The following is an 11,847-nucleotide window of genomic DNA, read 5'->3' as shown; positions in this document are numbered from 1 at the left end:
GCATTCATCACATCACGCTTAGACTATTGTAATGCACTATACACAGGCCTAACCCATAAATCAATTTCCCGCTTACAACTTGTCCAAAATGCTGCCGCCAGACTCCTGACAAACACCAGGAGACGGGACCACATCACTCCGGTCCTGGCTACACTTCACTGGCTTCCTGTTGTTTTTAGAATTGATTTTAAAATCCTTTTATTAACATTTAAGGTACAAATGGGCCAGGCACCCCAATATCTTGTGGATCTCCTACACCCCTATAACCCTCCCCGCACCCTTAGGTCTTCAGACGGGGCTCTCCTAAAGGTTCCCGAGAAATTCCATCGTGTAAATAAGGGAGAACGAGCCTTCTCCATCCGTGCCCCTAAAATACCCTTCCCAAATCCATCCGACAAGCAGATACCATTGCATCTTTTAAATCACTTCTCAAAACGTATTTGTTCATAAAAGCATTCCCCCCCCTGCCCCGTTAAATGTTTTTTTTCACTGAACTTTGTCGGTATTATTATCTATTTTTATCTATTACATTGTTGTTTTTTATATTGCTGACTGTAAGTTGTTGATTTGTTGCTTTTATTGATTGTGTTGTACAGCACTTTGTGACTCCGTCCAGAAAAGTGCTATATAAATAAAGTTATTATTATTATTATTATTGTAAAAATAACAATTCTACATTCTCTAATTAGACTTCTTGTAAATTAAGTAGGCCTAATACAGTAGATGTTTAACAATAATGTAACTCTTGAGTGTAAAATGAAACCAAATGCCATTTGGTTTCATGTTACGCTCTCAAGACCTAAAGACCTATAAGGGTCCATTTGGTTACCAACTCCTCATCATTTAGCTGGGGACCACCTGGAACCCCCTCAAGGACCACTGGTTGAGAACCACTGACCTAGAGTCCTAGACCATTTTAGTGTGGGTATAATTTATCGGAGACTTCAACTCCCATGATGCCCCACGACGATGTTACCGGACGTTGCTACGTGTTCAGTTTATGACAGTTCAGGAAGCGTTTTCTCTCAGTCAGACGTCAACAATAAATAGCACAATAACAAGCTTTCTAGAGCTTTCTCTCTCCAGCGAAAGAGTTCAGCCGAACAGGTAAAGTAGACCTGTTTAAATGAAAAGTATTGGCATGCACTTTTTACTACGTTCTCTCCATGTTCTGCTCAGAAACTACAAACTAGGCCTTTATTGGCAACAAAGCTAGCGTCAAGCTAATGGTGTTAGCTACTATAGCTAAGTATCTTGTTAAGAGTTCTATTAATCGAACATTGCAGACAACATGTGATGTATTGTACGTCCAAAAGCTGTATTATTTAGCTTGTTCATGTACACGTGAACACGGTGCTTGAAATGTACTGTAATTCTCCAAACTGTTAAATACTTCAATCAATAAAACGTAGGCTTGACAGTAATCTGACATTTTGTTGTCTACAATAATCAGTGACGACTGACGAGACATACCTGTCACTGCCTTGTCAAAATCTGATTTGACTTTGCAATGGAAGTCAGTCTCTTACAGAAGACTATTATTGGGGTGGAGTAGTGGAGGAAATTAAAATATCTTAACAACAAACTACTAAGAGGAAGTTTTGCCATGTTTGCCATGCCAGTTTCTCCAAACTATTATGCATTATGGGAATTAAAGTCACAGCAATTTATTGATTTCAAACTCACAAAGTTGATTAGAACGCCATAGTGTAAATAAACATAATTAACCATCAATGAGGATGAACATGTAACATTTCAACTTGTCACCCATGTCAAATTCCTAGTTCTACAGTAAGTAAAGCAGTAATCAACAAACGACCACTATAACTAAATAAGTGATTTCCTTCTGGAACTTGCCTGTTGTTCCACAGAACATGAGGCAGCATATAGAGCTGACTAGGACAGTGGTTCCCAAAGTGGGGTCCGGGGACCCCCAGGGGTCCTTGAGGGAGTTCCACGGGGTCCCCAGCTAAATGATAGTTTGGAAACAAATGGACCCTTGTGGGTCTGTAACTCTAACATTGATTTTACAATATAAATTGGGGGTCCCAGAGATATAAATACCATTAAATGGGGGTCCGTAGACTAATGCATGTCAAACCTGGGGGTCCTTGAAATTAAACGGGTTGAGAATCTCTGCTAGAGCCGTGAAAATCTTCTCTTATGGGGCTTCTCCCTGGCATATCTTTTCAAATGGGGGTCTGTGGGCTAATAATTGTCAATTTGGGGGTCCTTGACATGAAAAATTTTATTAACAATATTTGACCAGGTTTTCTTCCCATTTCTTCCCCCCCCCCACACACACACACACCAACCAGTCCTTATCAGCTGGTTTCCATCAGCGCCATGTTGCCATTGCCAACCACCTCGGCTCAGGGCAACGGCGTCCCGGGTTCCAGGGACGCGGCGCGCCACACGGCGGGCGCCAAGCGCTACAAGTACCTCCGGCGGCTGCTGCACTTCAAAGCCATGGACTTTGACTTCGCCGTGTGGCAGATGCTGTACCTGTTCACGTCGCCGCAGAGGGTCTACCGCAACTTCCACTACAGGAAACAGACCAAGGACCAGTGGGCCAGAGACGACCCAGCCTTCCTGGTGCTGCTCAGCGTCTGGCTGTGCGGTGAGTGACCATTATGCATTCTATTTCGTCAAGCATTCTAGAATCAGTGGTTTTCAACCCTTTTTGTATCAATATTTACCATTATTGATTGGGCATTTGAGCTACAGACCACCATCTCAGACCTACAACTTTGAACATTTTGTTGTTGGATAAGATTTTGTCCACGATTCCATGCTGTATTGATGTTGGTACCATTAGGAGAGAGAAACAGGAAAACGTTGATCAATATAACAATTATTCTGCAATCTCTAATTGTGTAGATGTCTTGTAAATTAAGTATAATGCAGATGTTTAACAATAATGTAACTCTTGAGCGTAAAATGATACAAATGGACCCGTACAGGTTCATTTTGGTTTCATTGTATTCTCTCAAGAGTTAAATATCTCTTGTGGTCCATTTGGTTGCCAACTCTCTATCATTTGCAGTCAAAGACTTTGATCTGCTTTTGGAGATGGCATTTGTCCTGAATGGTTCCGTTTGTCCTCTTGTGCAGTGTCAACATTAGGTTTCGGCCTGGTGTTAGACATGGGGTTTGTGGAGACTCTGAAGCTGTTGCTGTGGGTGGTGTTTATCGACTGTATTGGAACCGGCCTTCTCATATCAACCATCATGTGGTGAGTGAGTACGCAGTACAATGACTGTTTTCCAGGACTTCTTGACATAATGGGTGATGATGACATAAGTTATTAATAAAAACTTGTATTTATAAAACTTGTTGATAGCAATACTAACACTATACGTCATACTAATATAACTGGAAGCGACGATGGAGGGCTCGTCTGAGGACCATTTAGACTAGTAGAGACACACTCATCTTTTGCCTGTGCAACGTTACACCAAATTAATCCAAAAGCTTTTTCAGCACAGAGCCAGAGTGAGAATATACTGTACCACAGCATAATGCAACACAGGTCGTGATCGTGAATGATTTAGTGTTATTGATTGATTCATCCTCTTTCAGGGTAGTCACGAATAAGTACCTGTTGAAACAGCCCAGCAGAGATTATGACGTGGAGTGGGGCTATGCGTTTGATGTCCACCTCAATGCCTTCTACCCTCTCCTCGTCATCCTCCACTTCCTACAGCTCTTCTTCATAAACCGTAAGTAACTCACAAAATGACCTTTGTCCTATTTCCATTCATTGGTTTTAAAATGCTTGACCTTTTTTCGTTTGTTTTATGAAGTCACATTTTAAAGGTTCTTTCAAACGGGCAGTGATTTAACGTGCATATAGTTAATTTTCAATGAGACCTGCGTTTCTTTTGTCTGTATGCGCCGAGGGTCTGTGCCGAGGGTCAACAATGCAGGCGTATTTAAGGCGCTGTCCCGTGAAATTGTCAGACCCGGATTCTGTTTAGCTTTTTTTTTTACGCTTGCGTTGTTGCGCCCCTCTTGAACAGACCTGTCGTTGATCCAGGCGACAACGTCTGCGTTCATCGCTGCCCGTTTGAAAGTACCTTAAGAGTGTACTAGTTTAATGGCTCATCAGCAGAGAAGACTATTTGCCGTACTTAATGCCTCTTGTTCTGCCCTGTGTTTCAGATATTGTGGTGATCAACTCAGACTGGTTCCTGGGTTACTTTGTAGGGAATACCACGTGGCTCATAGCCATCGGCTATTACCTCTACATCACCTTCTTAGGCTACAACGGTGAGAACCCAACCCACCCACATTTATATCACTTTGGTCTCAGGTGTTTGGGGTAAAATATAAAAGTACAGGCATAGGAAAAATACCAGGTAGCCAATTTCTTGTTTTAAGATACAGTAGGTCTTAATCTGCTGCTGTCTCTCATTCACTCCCTGCCCAATCTTTTCTTCTTCACCCCTCCTATAAGAACAGCCTTAAAACGTTCCTGTTTCAACAAGCATTTGTGGATGGTTCAACCTGAATTTCCGGTTTTCTTATATTTGATTCATCATGCTCGTATTGTCATTTTGAGTTTAATTGTATAGCAATTTGTATCTGCTTTGTCTTGTATTTTATTGCATGTAAAGCACTTTGTGAGTCCTCTCTGTGAAAGGTGCTATATAAATCAAATTGACTTACTTACTAATATACATTATTTTTTCTACAGCACTACCGTTCCTGAACAACACAGTGGTGCTGTTGTATCCATTTGCTCTCCTGGTGCTGGTCTACGTTCTGTCCATCTCTCTGGGTTGGAATTTCACGCGTGGTCTCTGCTGGTTCTACAAATACAGAGTCCAGTAGCAGGCCACCAGATTGCCCATCTGGTGGCTCTGGTTCTGGTGGATCACACAGGACACGGCTCGGCACTCCCCGGCTGAACTCTCAAGGCTGGTAGCCGGATAGGAAACAAGTTTGTTCCGACAGACCACGATGTCTATCAACATCTATTCGATTAGTAGCCAACTCCTGGTCCGAGTGACCCTGGGTTGACTTCCAGTAAACGGTGGACTGATTAGACTGTTGATTGTTAAGTCGGTTTACTCCGTGGTAAACCGACCGACCGTGGGATCACTCGCAGTCGTGTTCGACCGGTCCACTGCACGCGTTGGCTCTCTGTTTACTGGTAATCGACTCTTTGCTGATCCCTGGTTGACTATTCAAATTGAGCTGGAGCTCAGTGGACAATGGAGTTGGGACTGGTTGCAGAAACCAGGGATTTAAAGTATGAAGATCCAGCTATGATATTCTCTTTTTTTTGTACAAGTTGTAAATAGTGTTAAGCTGGTTATGGTGTTAATATATACAAAAATCACTCTGAAGTGGAAAGGCTTGCCGTTATTTCTTTTGTTTTTTTATTAAAAACAAAAACTTTGAAACCTGCTTGTTGAAGAGAGGGAATGAGGGAAGAGATTATGGTTGGTTGACTTGCTTTGGGGCATTTCTGTCCTCTTCAAAATGTACATTCCAAAGCACTTTCATTAAAAAGGTTTTAACTGAAGCCAGAGTCACCTCAAGATGTCATTATTTCAGCAATGACTGACTAACCATGATGATCCTTTTCATTTGATACACACTAAAATAAAAACATCAAGAAGAAAAAGGGGTATTCTAATTAGGATTCTAACGAGACGTGGGTGGGGGAAACAAGCCCTAGTCCAGTGATTCTCAACCTGTGGTACGTGTACCACATGTTGTACACAGAGGAGTCGCTCCAAAAAAGACAAGTGGAATGAAATATTTATAGTAATACAGGTATTTATATTAGTACAGGTAGTTCTTCTGACCAAGCAATTGGTTGAAATAGGCTCTCCAGCCGTGCTGAAATGAGCATGACGGCACACCTAGCCGTTAATACAAGATTTTTAGTACAAAAATTAATCACTTTAGAAATATCAGTTGTGCTGATAAGACAGTTTCGACAGAGCACCAGCATAATTGTCTTAGGAATGGAACAAAAACTGCATAGCTGAATAGGACGGGGCAGATCTACGCTCAGGTATTTACCATTTTAACATCAGTTATTATGGCGGTACTTGGAGAGCCAGATATTTTCTGAGGTGGTACTTCGGTATAAAAAGGTTGAGAAACACTAGCCCTAGGCCATTTTTGAAACTAGCTCCTCACCACTCGCCCTACACACTTCCACTCGGTTTGAGCATAGATATATAAATAATAGAGATGCAATGGGAGGGGAATTCCGGTGCCGTATTTATTATTTTTATATCTATGCTCAAACCAAGTGGAAGTGTGTAGGACAAGTGGCGAGGAGCTAGTTTCAAAAAGGGGGCTAGTCACCCCGGTTTGTCGCTTTGCCTTGGGAACCACCAGGAGGGTGGCATCAGCAGACCTGTGGGAGGGAGGTGTGGCGGTCAGGGAGGTTGGTTGTAGGTCAGGTCAAGCTCCAGATGACGGTGAGTGCAGCCATGAACCCGTTCAGCACAGCAACACTGTAGTCCACATGGAAAGACTGGCCCTGTATAGGTCTGGGGAGAGAAAAAACACACTTCCTGAGGTTTTATTTATTTTGTGTAGAAATTAGACCTCAACCAATGCCATATTCCTATATACAGCTTTTGGTCCTAACTCGTGTCACATTTGCCATCGACAGTGAAAGGAGAATTTGCGTCATGTGTCTGAGCAAATCGGCTTTAGTTGTTTTTTTTCAACCAAGGTTCATGTTTTAGGTTGTGATTAGAGAAAGTAAAAGATGTGTTAATTTTCTTTCATTTGCTGCTTTCTTTTGTTTTAGGGATTTTAGCTGTTGACAGGGGGGCGGGGGCATTGAAGCATGGGTCTAAATATGTATTTTTTGTATTATTTACTATAGTCCTACTAGACCCCAATAAGTTACATCTGGCCACAAAAGATCACAGGATCTACTGAATATTCATTTTTTTATTGGATGATGCACGATAAGAGCGCACGGGTGTGATTTGTTTTGGGTCTGATGCCCATCCCGATTTTGGAGAGTCCTAAATCACTGATTATACCGATACCGATTATTATTCGATGAACCACCCTGCAAATGTTAAATAACACAAACTGAACTTTATTTTATTTCACCCACTTAAGCCGTATTCACACATCTTCCAAAATAACCATTGTACAAGCTCAGTGTTGTGAGCTTGTAGATTTGTGCTCTGTGTGAAGTGTAAAATATACTTTTTGAAAACTTTTGAACCTTTAAAAATGTGTGATGCCAGGTTTAGGGTGGAGAAAATGTGGGACAGCTGCATAATTGCAGATACCAATGTTGTGAGAAAGGTTAAATACAGCTAATAGCCGATATATTGGTCTGGCTGTAGTTGAAATTGCACTGATGTGTCGGCTCCAAAACTATGGACTGCACTTCACATTGCAATCAGAACTGCTATGTAGGTCTGCTATTTTTCAAAAATCGCAAAAATGTGGCGCAAATCTTTATATATATATATATTCTTTCAGAGCAAACGTTTATTTTTGCTTCTGGGGAGGTCCCTGGAACAACATATTTTCAGATGGGGTCCGCAGCCAAATACAGATAATTCTGGGGGTCCTTGACATGAAAAAGGTTGAGCACCACTGACATAGAAACATAGATTTTTCAGTGTGTGTGTGTGTGTGTGTGTGTGTGTTACCTTAATTGTGAGAGCGTCGGGGGTATTGGAGGACCCACGCCCGGTTCGTATGAAGCCAGGTAGGTGAGAGTCAATGAGAACCCACAGCAGATGCAGCCAACTAATGACGACATCACCAGGATACTCCAGAAACCTGCACAGAGAGGGTACGCCCACACAGTAGAGATGCAAGATTACAGCAGGCGTCTCTCGACTCTTCTGGGGTTTTTGACCCATTTAGACCTGAGGCCGATTTTTTTTTTAAAGTCCTTTAAATCCTAAAGGTTTTCTGAAAAACCCTATGTTTCTATGTCAGTGGTGCTCAACCTTTTTCATGTCAAGGACCCCCAGAATTATCTGTATTTGGCCGTGGACCACTGGACCCCCCCAAGTTCACTCTGAAAGAATATTTATGAAAAGATTTGCGCCACATTTTCTCGATTTTTCCAAAATAGCAGATCTACAAGCTCGTTATCTTGCTATGAGTAAGTATAATTAAAGTATAATAAAAAGCCTTTATTAGCAACTTTATTATTATTATTAGCGTTATTTATTTTAGCCGTGGTTTTCAACCAGTGGTCCAGGGACCACCAGTGGGCCTTGAGGAGGTTCCAGGTGGTCCCCCAGCTAAATAAATTATTGTTAAACATCTGCATTACTTAATTTAAAAGAAGTTACACAATTAGAGAATGTAGTACCACAAATCAACGACAACCCATTATTCTGTAGTTTGGGGTCTGAGAGGCTAAAATGTCATCAAATGGTTGTCCGTGGCTCAAATGCAGAATAAATAATGGACCTTGAAATGAAAAGGGTTGAAAACCACTTATTTAAAGCATGGCCTGTCGAGTTAAAAAATCCTGCAGTCTTTGTCACATTCATGTCCTGACCTGGACATGACATTCATCATGTCTGGGGTTGCAGGCGGCGGTGTTTGAGTGCCACCTAGTGGCTGTATTGCAGACATGTACAGTTATTCAGTACAGATAACCACAGGTCTGAATTCCTAATCATTCAACTCCACTGAAAGTGACTAAAAACGTGTAATTCCTCACCAAGTATCCTAACTTCAGTCCCATCCACTCCTTGCACAGTTCCAACCCGCAGCTCTGAAATGACATTAGAGTAATTCATCAACTTGTGCTATTATTACTGTACAAGACTTTTCTGTCGAGTTAAGTACAATTTAAAGTTACTTTTAATTTACTTGAGTTAGTATTTCTTATAGGCCTACTTCTACTCCACTGCATCTCTAGGCCAGTCCAGTGTACTTTTTACTGAGATTATGAATACTTTTAAGTGTAACTAGAATCACACTCAATTGTGGCAGCGGTGGCCGAACGGATAGCGGCGCGGTCTAGATACCGGAAGGTTCCCAGTTCGAACCAGCCGTCCGACACGTTAAAATTACCACCGCTGAAATGCCCTTGAACAAGGCATCAACCACTACGATGAAATGTGTTCTATGAGCAGGGCCTGGCTGGAAACAAGTTCTTGAGCTTAGCCCAGATACCCTGGGTAAATATAGATTTCATTTCATTTCATTTCACACACAGAGAGAGAGAGAGAGAGAGAGAGAGAGAGAGAGAGAGAGAATCTGGCACCTGCTTAAATGAAAACCTTCAATAGTCATTGACTCATTGATATCAAGATCTTTCTCTGGACTTTTTTTTCTCCGAAGAATCCAAATGGCTCTCTCATATGAGAGAGAGAGAGAGAGAGAGAGAGAGAGAGAGAGAGAGAGAGCGAGCCTACCTTTCAGTACGGGATAGAGCAGGGCGCAGAAAGCCCCAACAGCCGACAGGGCGACAGCAGAACCCAGGGTGGACAGAACCACCACCACGGGCCACCGTCTACGACTGGGACCGATGCCGTTCACAGGCTCTGGAGTGCCGTTCATAGTCCTCTACTTATTAAACTAAACCACTATAAAGAATCTCTGCGAATCTGTGTGTGTGTGTGTGTGTGGGATAAGGACTCGACCAGTCTCAGAATGATCTGCGAAGCGTCCCGACTCCCGATACTCCAGAGTCTGTTGTCATTTCAAGTTTCGACCATATTATAATATTTAAATTCAACCCAAGAAGGCAGCGGCGCTTCCTTTACTTCCTTCCGCATTCCGTGATATCTCCATAACGAGTTCCGGCCATCCGGCACTAGATCATTGGTTCTCTTTGTCAAAGTGGGGTCCGGGGACCCCCAGGGGTCCTCCATGGAGTTCCAGGGGGTCCCCAACTAAATGATATAGTTTGGAAACAACTGTAGTCTACCCTTAGGGTCTGTAACTCAGAGAGTGTACAAATGGAACCAAATGGACCACTTTAAATTAACATTGATTTTACAATAAATTGGGGGTCTCAGAGATAGAAATGCAAATGCCATTAAATGGGGTCCGACCCTCCGTAGACTAATGCATGTCAAACTGGGGCCTGGGGGTCCTTGAAATTAAACTGGTTGTGGCATATCTTTTCTAATGGGGGTTCGCGCCTCCGCGGGCTAATTAGTGTAAATTTGGGGGTCCTTCACATTTGGGAAAAAGTTTGGGAACCACTGCCCTACAAAACGAACGCAGGCGGTCAAGGCGACAAGGCTAGCAGTGGTGTATTACAATTACAGTACAGTGAGTCAGTACTGTAATAATAGCAGTTGAACTGTGCAAGGAGTTGGATGGGACTGAAGTGAGGATACTTGGTGAGGAACATTTTTTGGAGTGGTGCAAACCACTCCAACAACCAGCTTTGTCTGTATGTTTGTGTACCTGTGTACGTGTCCGTGCACAGGTGTCCGTTTCCGTGCACAGGTGAGCATGGTTACCATAGTCCCTGACATTACGTCAGACCACAGCTGATCAGGCTATATAAGACCTTGCACCACTCAGTTCACACGGGTGTGATTTTTTTTATTTTAGTCACGATTTCAGTGGAGTTGTATGATTACGGATTCAGTATCCCGCTGAGATATTATACAATTATATCACATCATTATAATTAACCTGTGTGGTTATCTGTATTGAATAAGTGTACGTCTGCAATACAACCACTAGGTGGCACTGAACACCGCCGCCTGCGGCACCAGGCATGAATGTCCAGGTCAGGATCAAAACATATAATAGCTTTCAATAAAAGGCTTTATATTATACAATTTTGTTCATGGTGTTTCGTGAGTGCATGGAAGTTTCTTTACAGTCTTTTTTTAAAGGACATACAATCATGAATTGATTTGCCACCTTTGTGAAAACAATATAAGTGATTGTAAATTGTATAATGCAACATAACACCCGTTTAATTAATTTCCAATTATGTACAGCCCAGCTTCATTGAACAAGACACACTGGAAGACACCGTCTGCGAGTAGGCTAAAGCATTTAGAATGTTGTAATTATCGGTTATTGTTGGCACTGTAACTAATTAAAGTAATTATATATACACCAGCTGTCTGTTTCCAAAGGTGTACAATAAATAATGTGTGGTTATCACAAACCAGTGTTGTTTTTGGCAGCAAATTTCTATTTTAGTTTTAGTCAGTCTTTTGAATAGTTTATTTCGTTTTAGTCACCTAGAATGTTTTAGTTTTAGTTGACTAAATATAAGATTTTAGTCGACTAAATCTAGTTGATTTAGTAGACTAAAATGTGTTTTGGCAGGCCTTGATGCCGTCGTAATGGCTGATTTACACTTGCTGAAAATAGCCGATCTACAAGCTCACAATGCGTTGTAGCATGACATGTTGTGAGCTTGTAGATCGGCTATTTTCAGCATGCAACGAAGTGTAAAATTACTTATACTAGTCCCTTCCTAACATTTTAGTCTAGTTTTTATTTGTTGACGAAATTGTCAATATATTTAGTCTTAGTCATCATAGCTTAGTTTTCATTTAGTTTCCATTTAGTTTTCGTCAGTGGAAAAAGGCAGTCGAGTCGATCGACAAACATTTTTCGTCTTAGTTTTAGTTGACGAAATCAACAGTCAGAAATTCCCAAGGCACACCTGACCAGGACTTACCATACCGTACCACAACACCCAGTCTAGGTCGTCCTCAGACGAGCCTTCCATCGTCGCTTCCAGTCATCCCGCTTCTCTATACATCTCGTTGGTGCTTTGCCCTCCTGCGTCTTTCTTGAGTACATCCACATATGTTAGTGTGGGACGTCCTCGTGGCCGGTGCCCGTGTGTTGGTTCCCACAGCACCAGTTTGTTGGCTGGCTGCGGCAGCTCCT

At 42.1% G+C, this 11,847-nt stretch overlaps 2 protein-coding genes across 3 annotated transcripts; one reads left to right on the top strand and one right to left on the bottom strand.

Annotated features, from left to right (window-relative positions):
• Nucleotides 1-946: 946 nt before the first annotated feature.
• unc50 (unc-50 homolog (C. elegans)) lies at nt 947-5,533 on the top strand. Its single transcript, XM_079495483.1, has 6 exons — nt 947-1,107; nt 2,319-2,620; nt 3,115-3,235; nt 3,583-3,722; nt 4,165-4,272; nt 4,700-5,533. The coding sequence occupies exons 1-6, from the start codon at nt 1,001-1,003 to the stop codon at nt 4,834-4,836; spliced, it is 915 nt and encodes a 304-aa protein (XP_079351609.1). The 5' UTR covers nt 947-1,000; the 3' UTR covers nt 4,837-5,533.
• arl6ip6 (ADP-ribosylation factor-like 6 interacting protein 6) lies at nt 5,060-9,721 on the bottom strand. Of its 2 annotated transcripts, XM_079495495.1 has the most exons (4): nt 9,387-9,721; nt 8,687-8,740; nt 7,653-7,785; nt 5,060-6,518 (listed from the first exon to the last, which is right to left on the bottom strand). In XM_079495495.1, exons 1-4 carry the CDS (start codon nt 9,529-9,531, stop codon nt 6,425-6,427), a joined length of 426 nt encoding a protein of 141 aa, XP_079351621.1. In that variant the 5' UTR covers nt 9,532-9,721; the 3' UTR covers nt 5,060-6,424. The 2 variants fall into 2 exon arrangements, with proteins under 2 accessions (XP_079351621.1, XP_079351622.1); XM_079495496.1 differs by lacking the exon at nt 8,687-8,740.
• Nucleotides 9,722-11,847: the final 2,126 nt, after the last annotated feature.

This window comes from Electrona antarctica, assembly GCF_951216825.1.
Source record: "Electrona antarctica genome assembly, chromosome: 24".
NCBI classification, from domain to species: Eukaryota; Metazoa; Chordata; class Actinopteri; order Myctophiformes; family Myctophidae; genus Electrona; species Electrona antarctica.
The sequence above is the reverse complement of the archived record's forward strand: the minus strand, read 5'-3'. Positions and strand labels throughout refer to the sequence as shown.

Excerpts from the sequence above, each read along its gene's own strand:
- arl6ip6 (XM_079495495.1), bottom strand. The coding sequence starts at position 9,531 with ATGAACGGCACTCCAGAGCCTGTGAACGGCATCGGTCCCAGTCGTAGA. Across the intron at positions 8,741-9,386 it reads GCTCTATCCCGTACTGAAAG|AGCTGCGGGTTGGAACTGTG; the intron begins GTAGGCTCGCTC and ends ATGTCATTTCAG. Across the intron at positions 6,519-7,652 it reads CCGACGCTCTCACAATTAAG|ACCTATACAGGGCCAGTCTT; the intron begins GTAACACACACA and ends TTCTCTCCCCAG.
- unc50 (XM_079495483.1), top strand. The coding sequence starts at position 1,001 with ATGACAGTTCAGGAAGCGTTTTCTCTCAGTCAGACGTCAACAATAAAT. Across the intron at positions 1,108-2,318 it reads GAAAGAGTTCAGCCGAACAG|TCCTTATCAGCTGGTTTCCA; the intron begins GTAAAGTAGACC and ends CACACCAACCAG. Across the intron at positions 2,621-3,114 it reads GCTCAGCGTCTGGCTGTGCG|TGTCAACATTAGGTTTCGGC; the intron begins GTGAGTGACCAT and ends CCTCTTGTGCAG.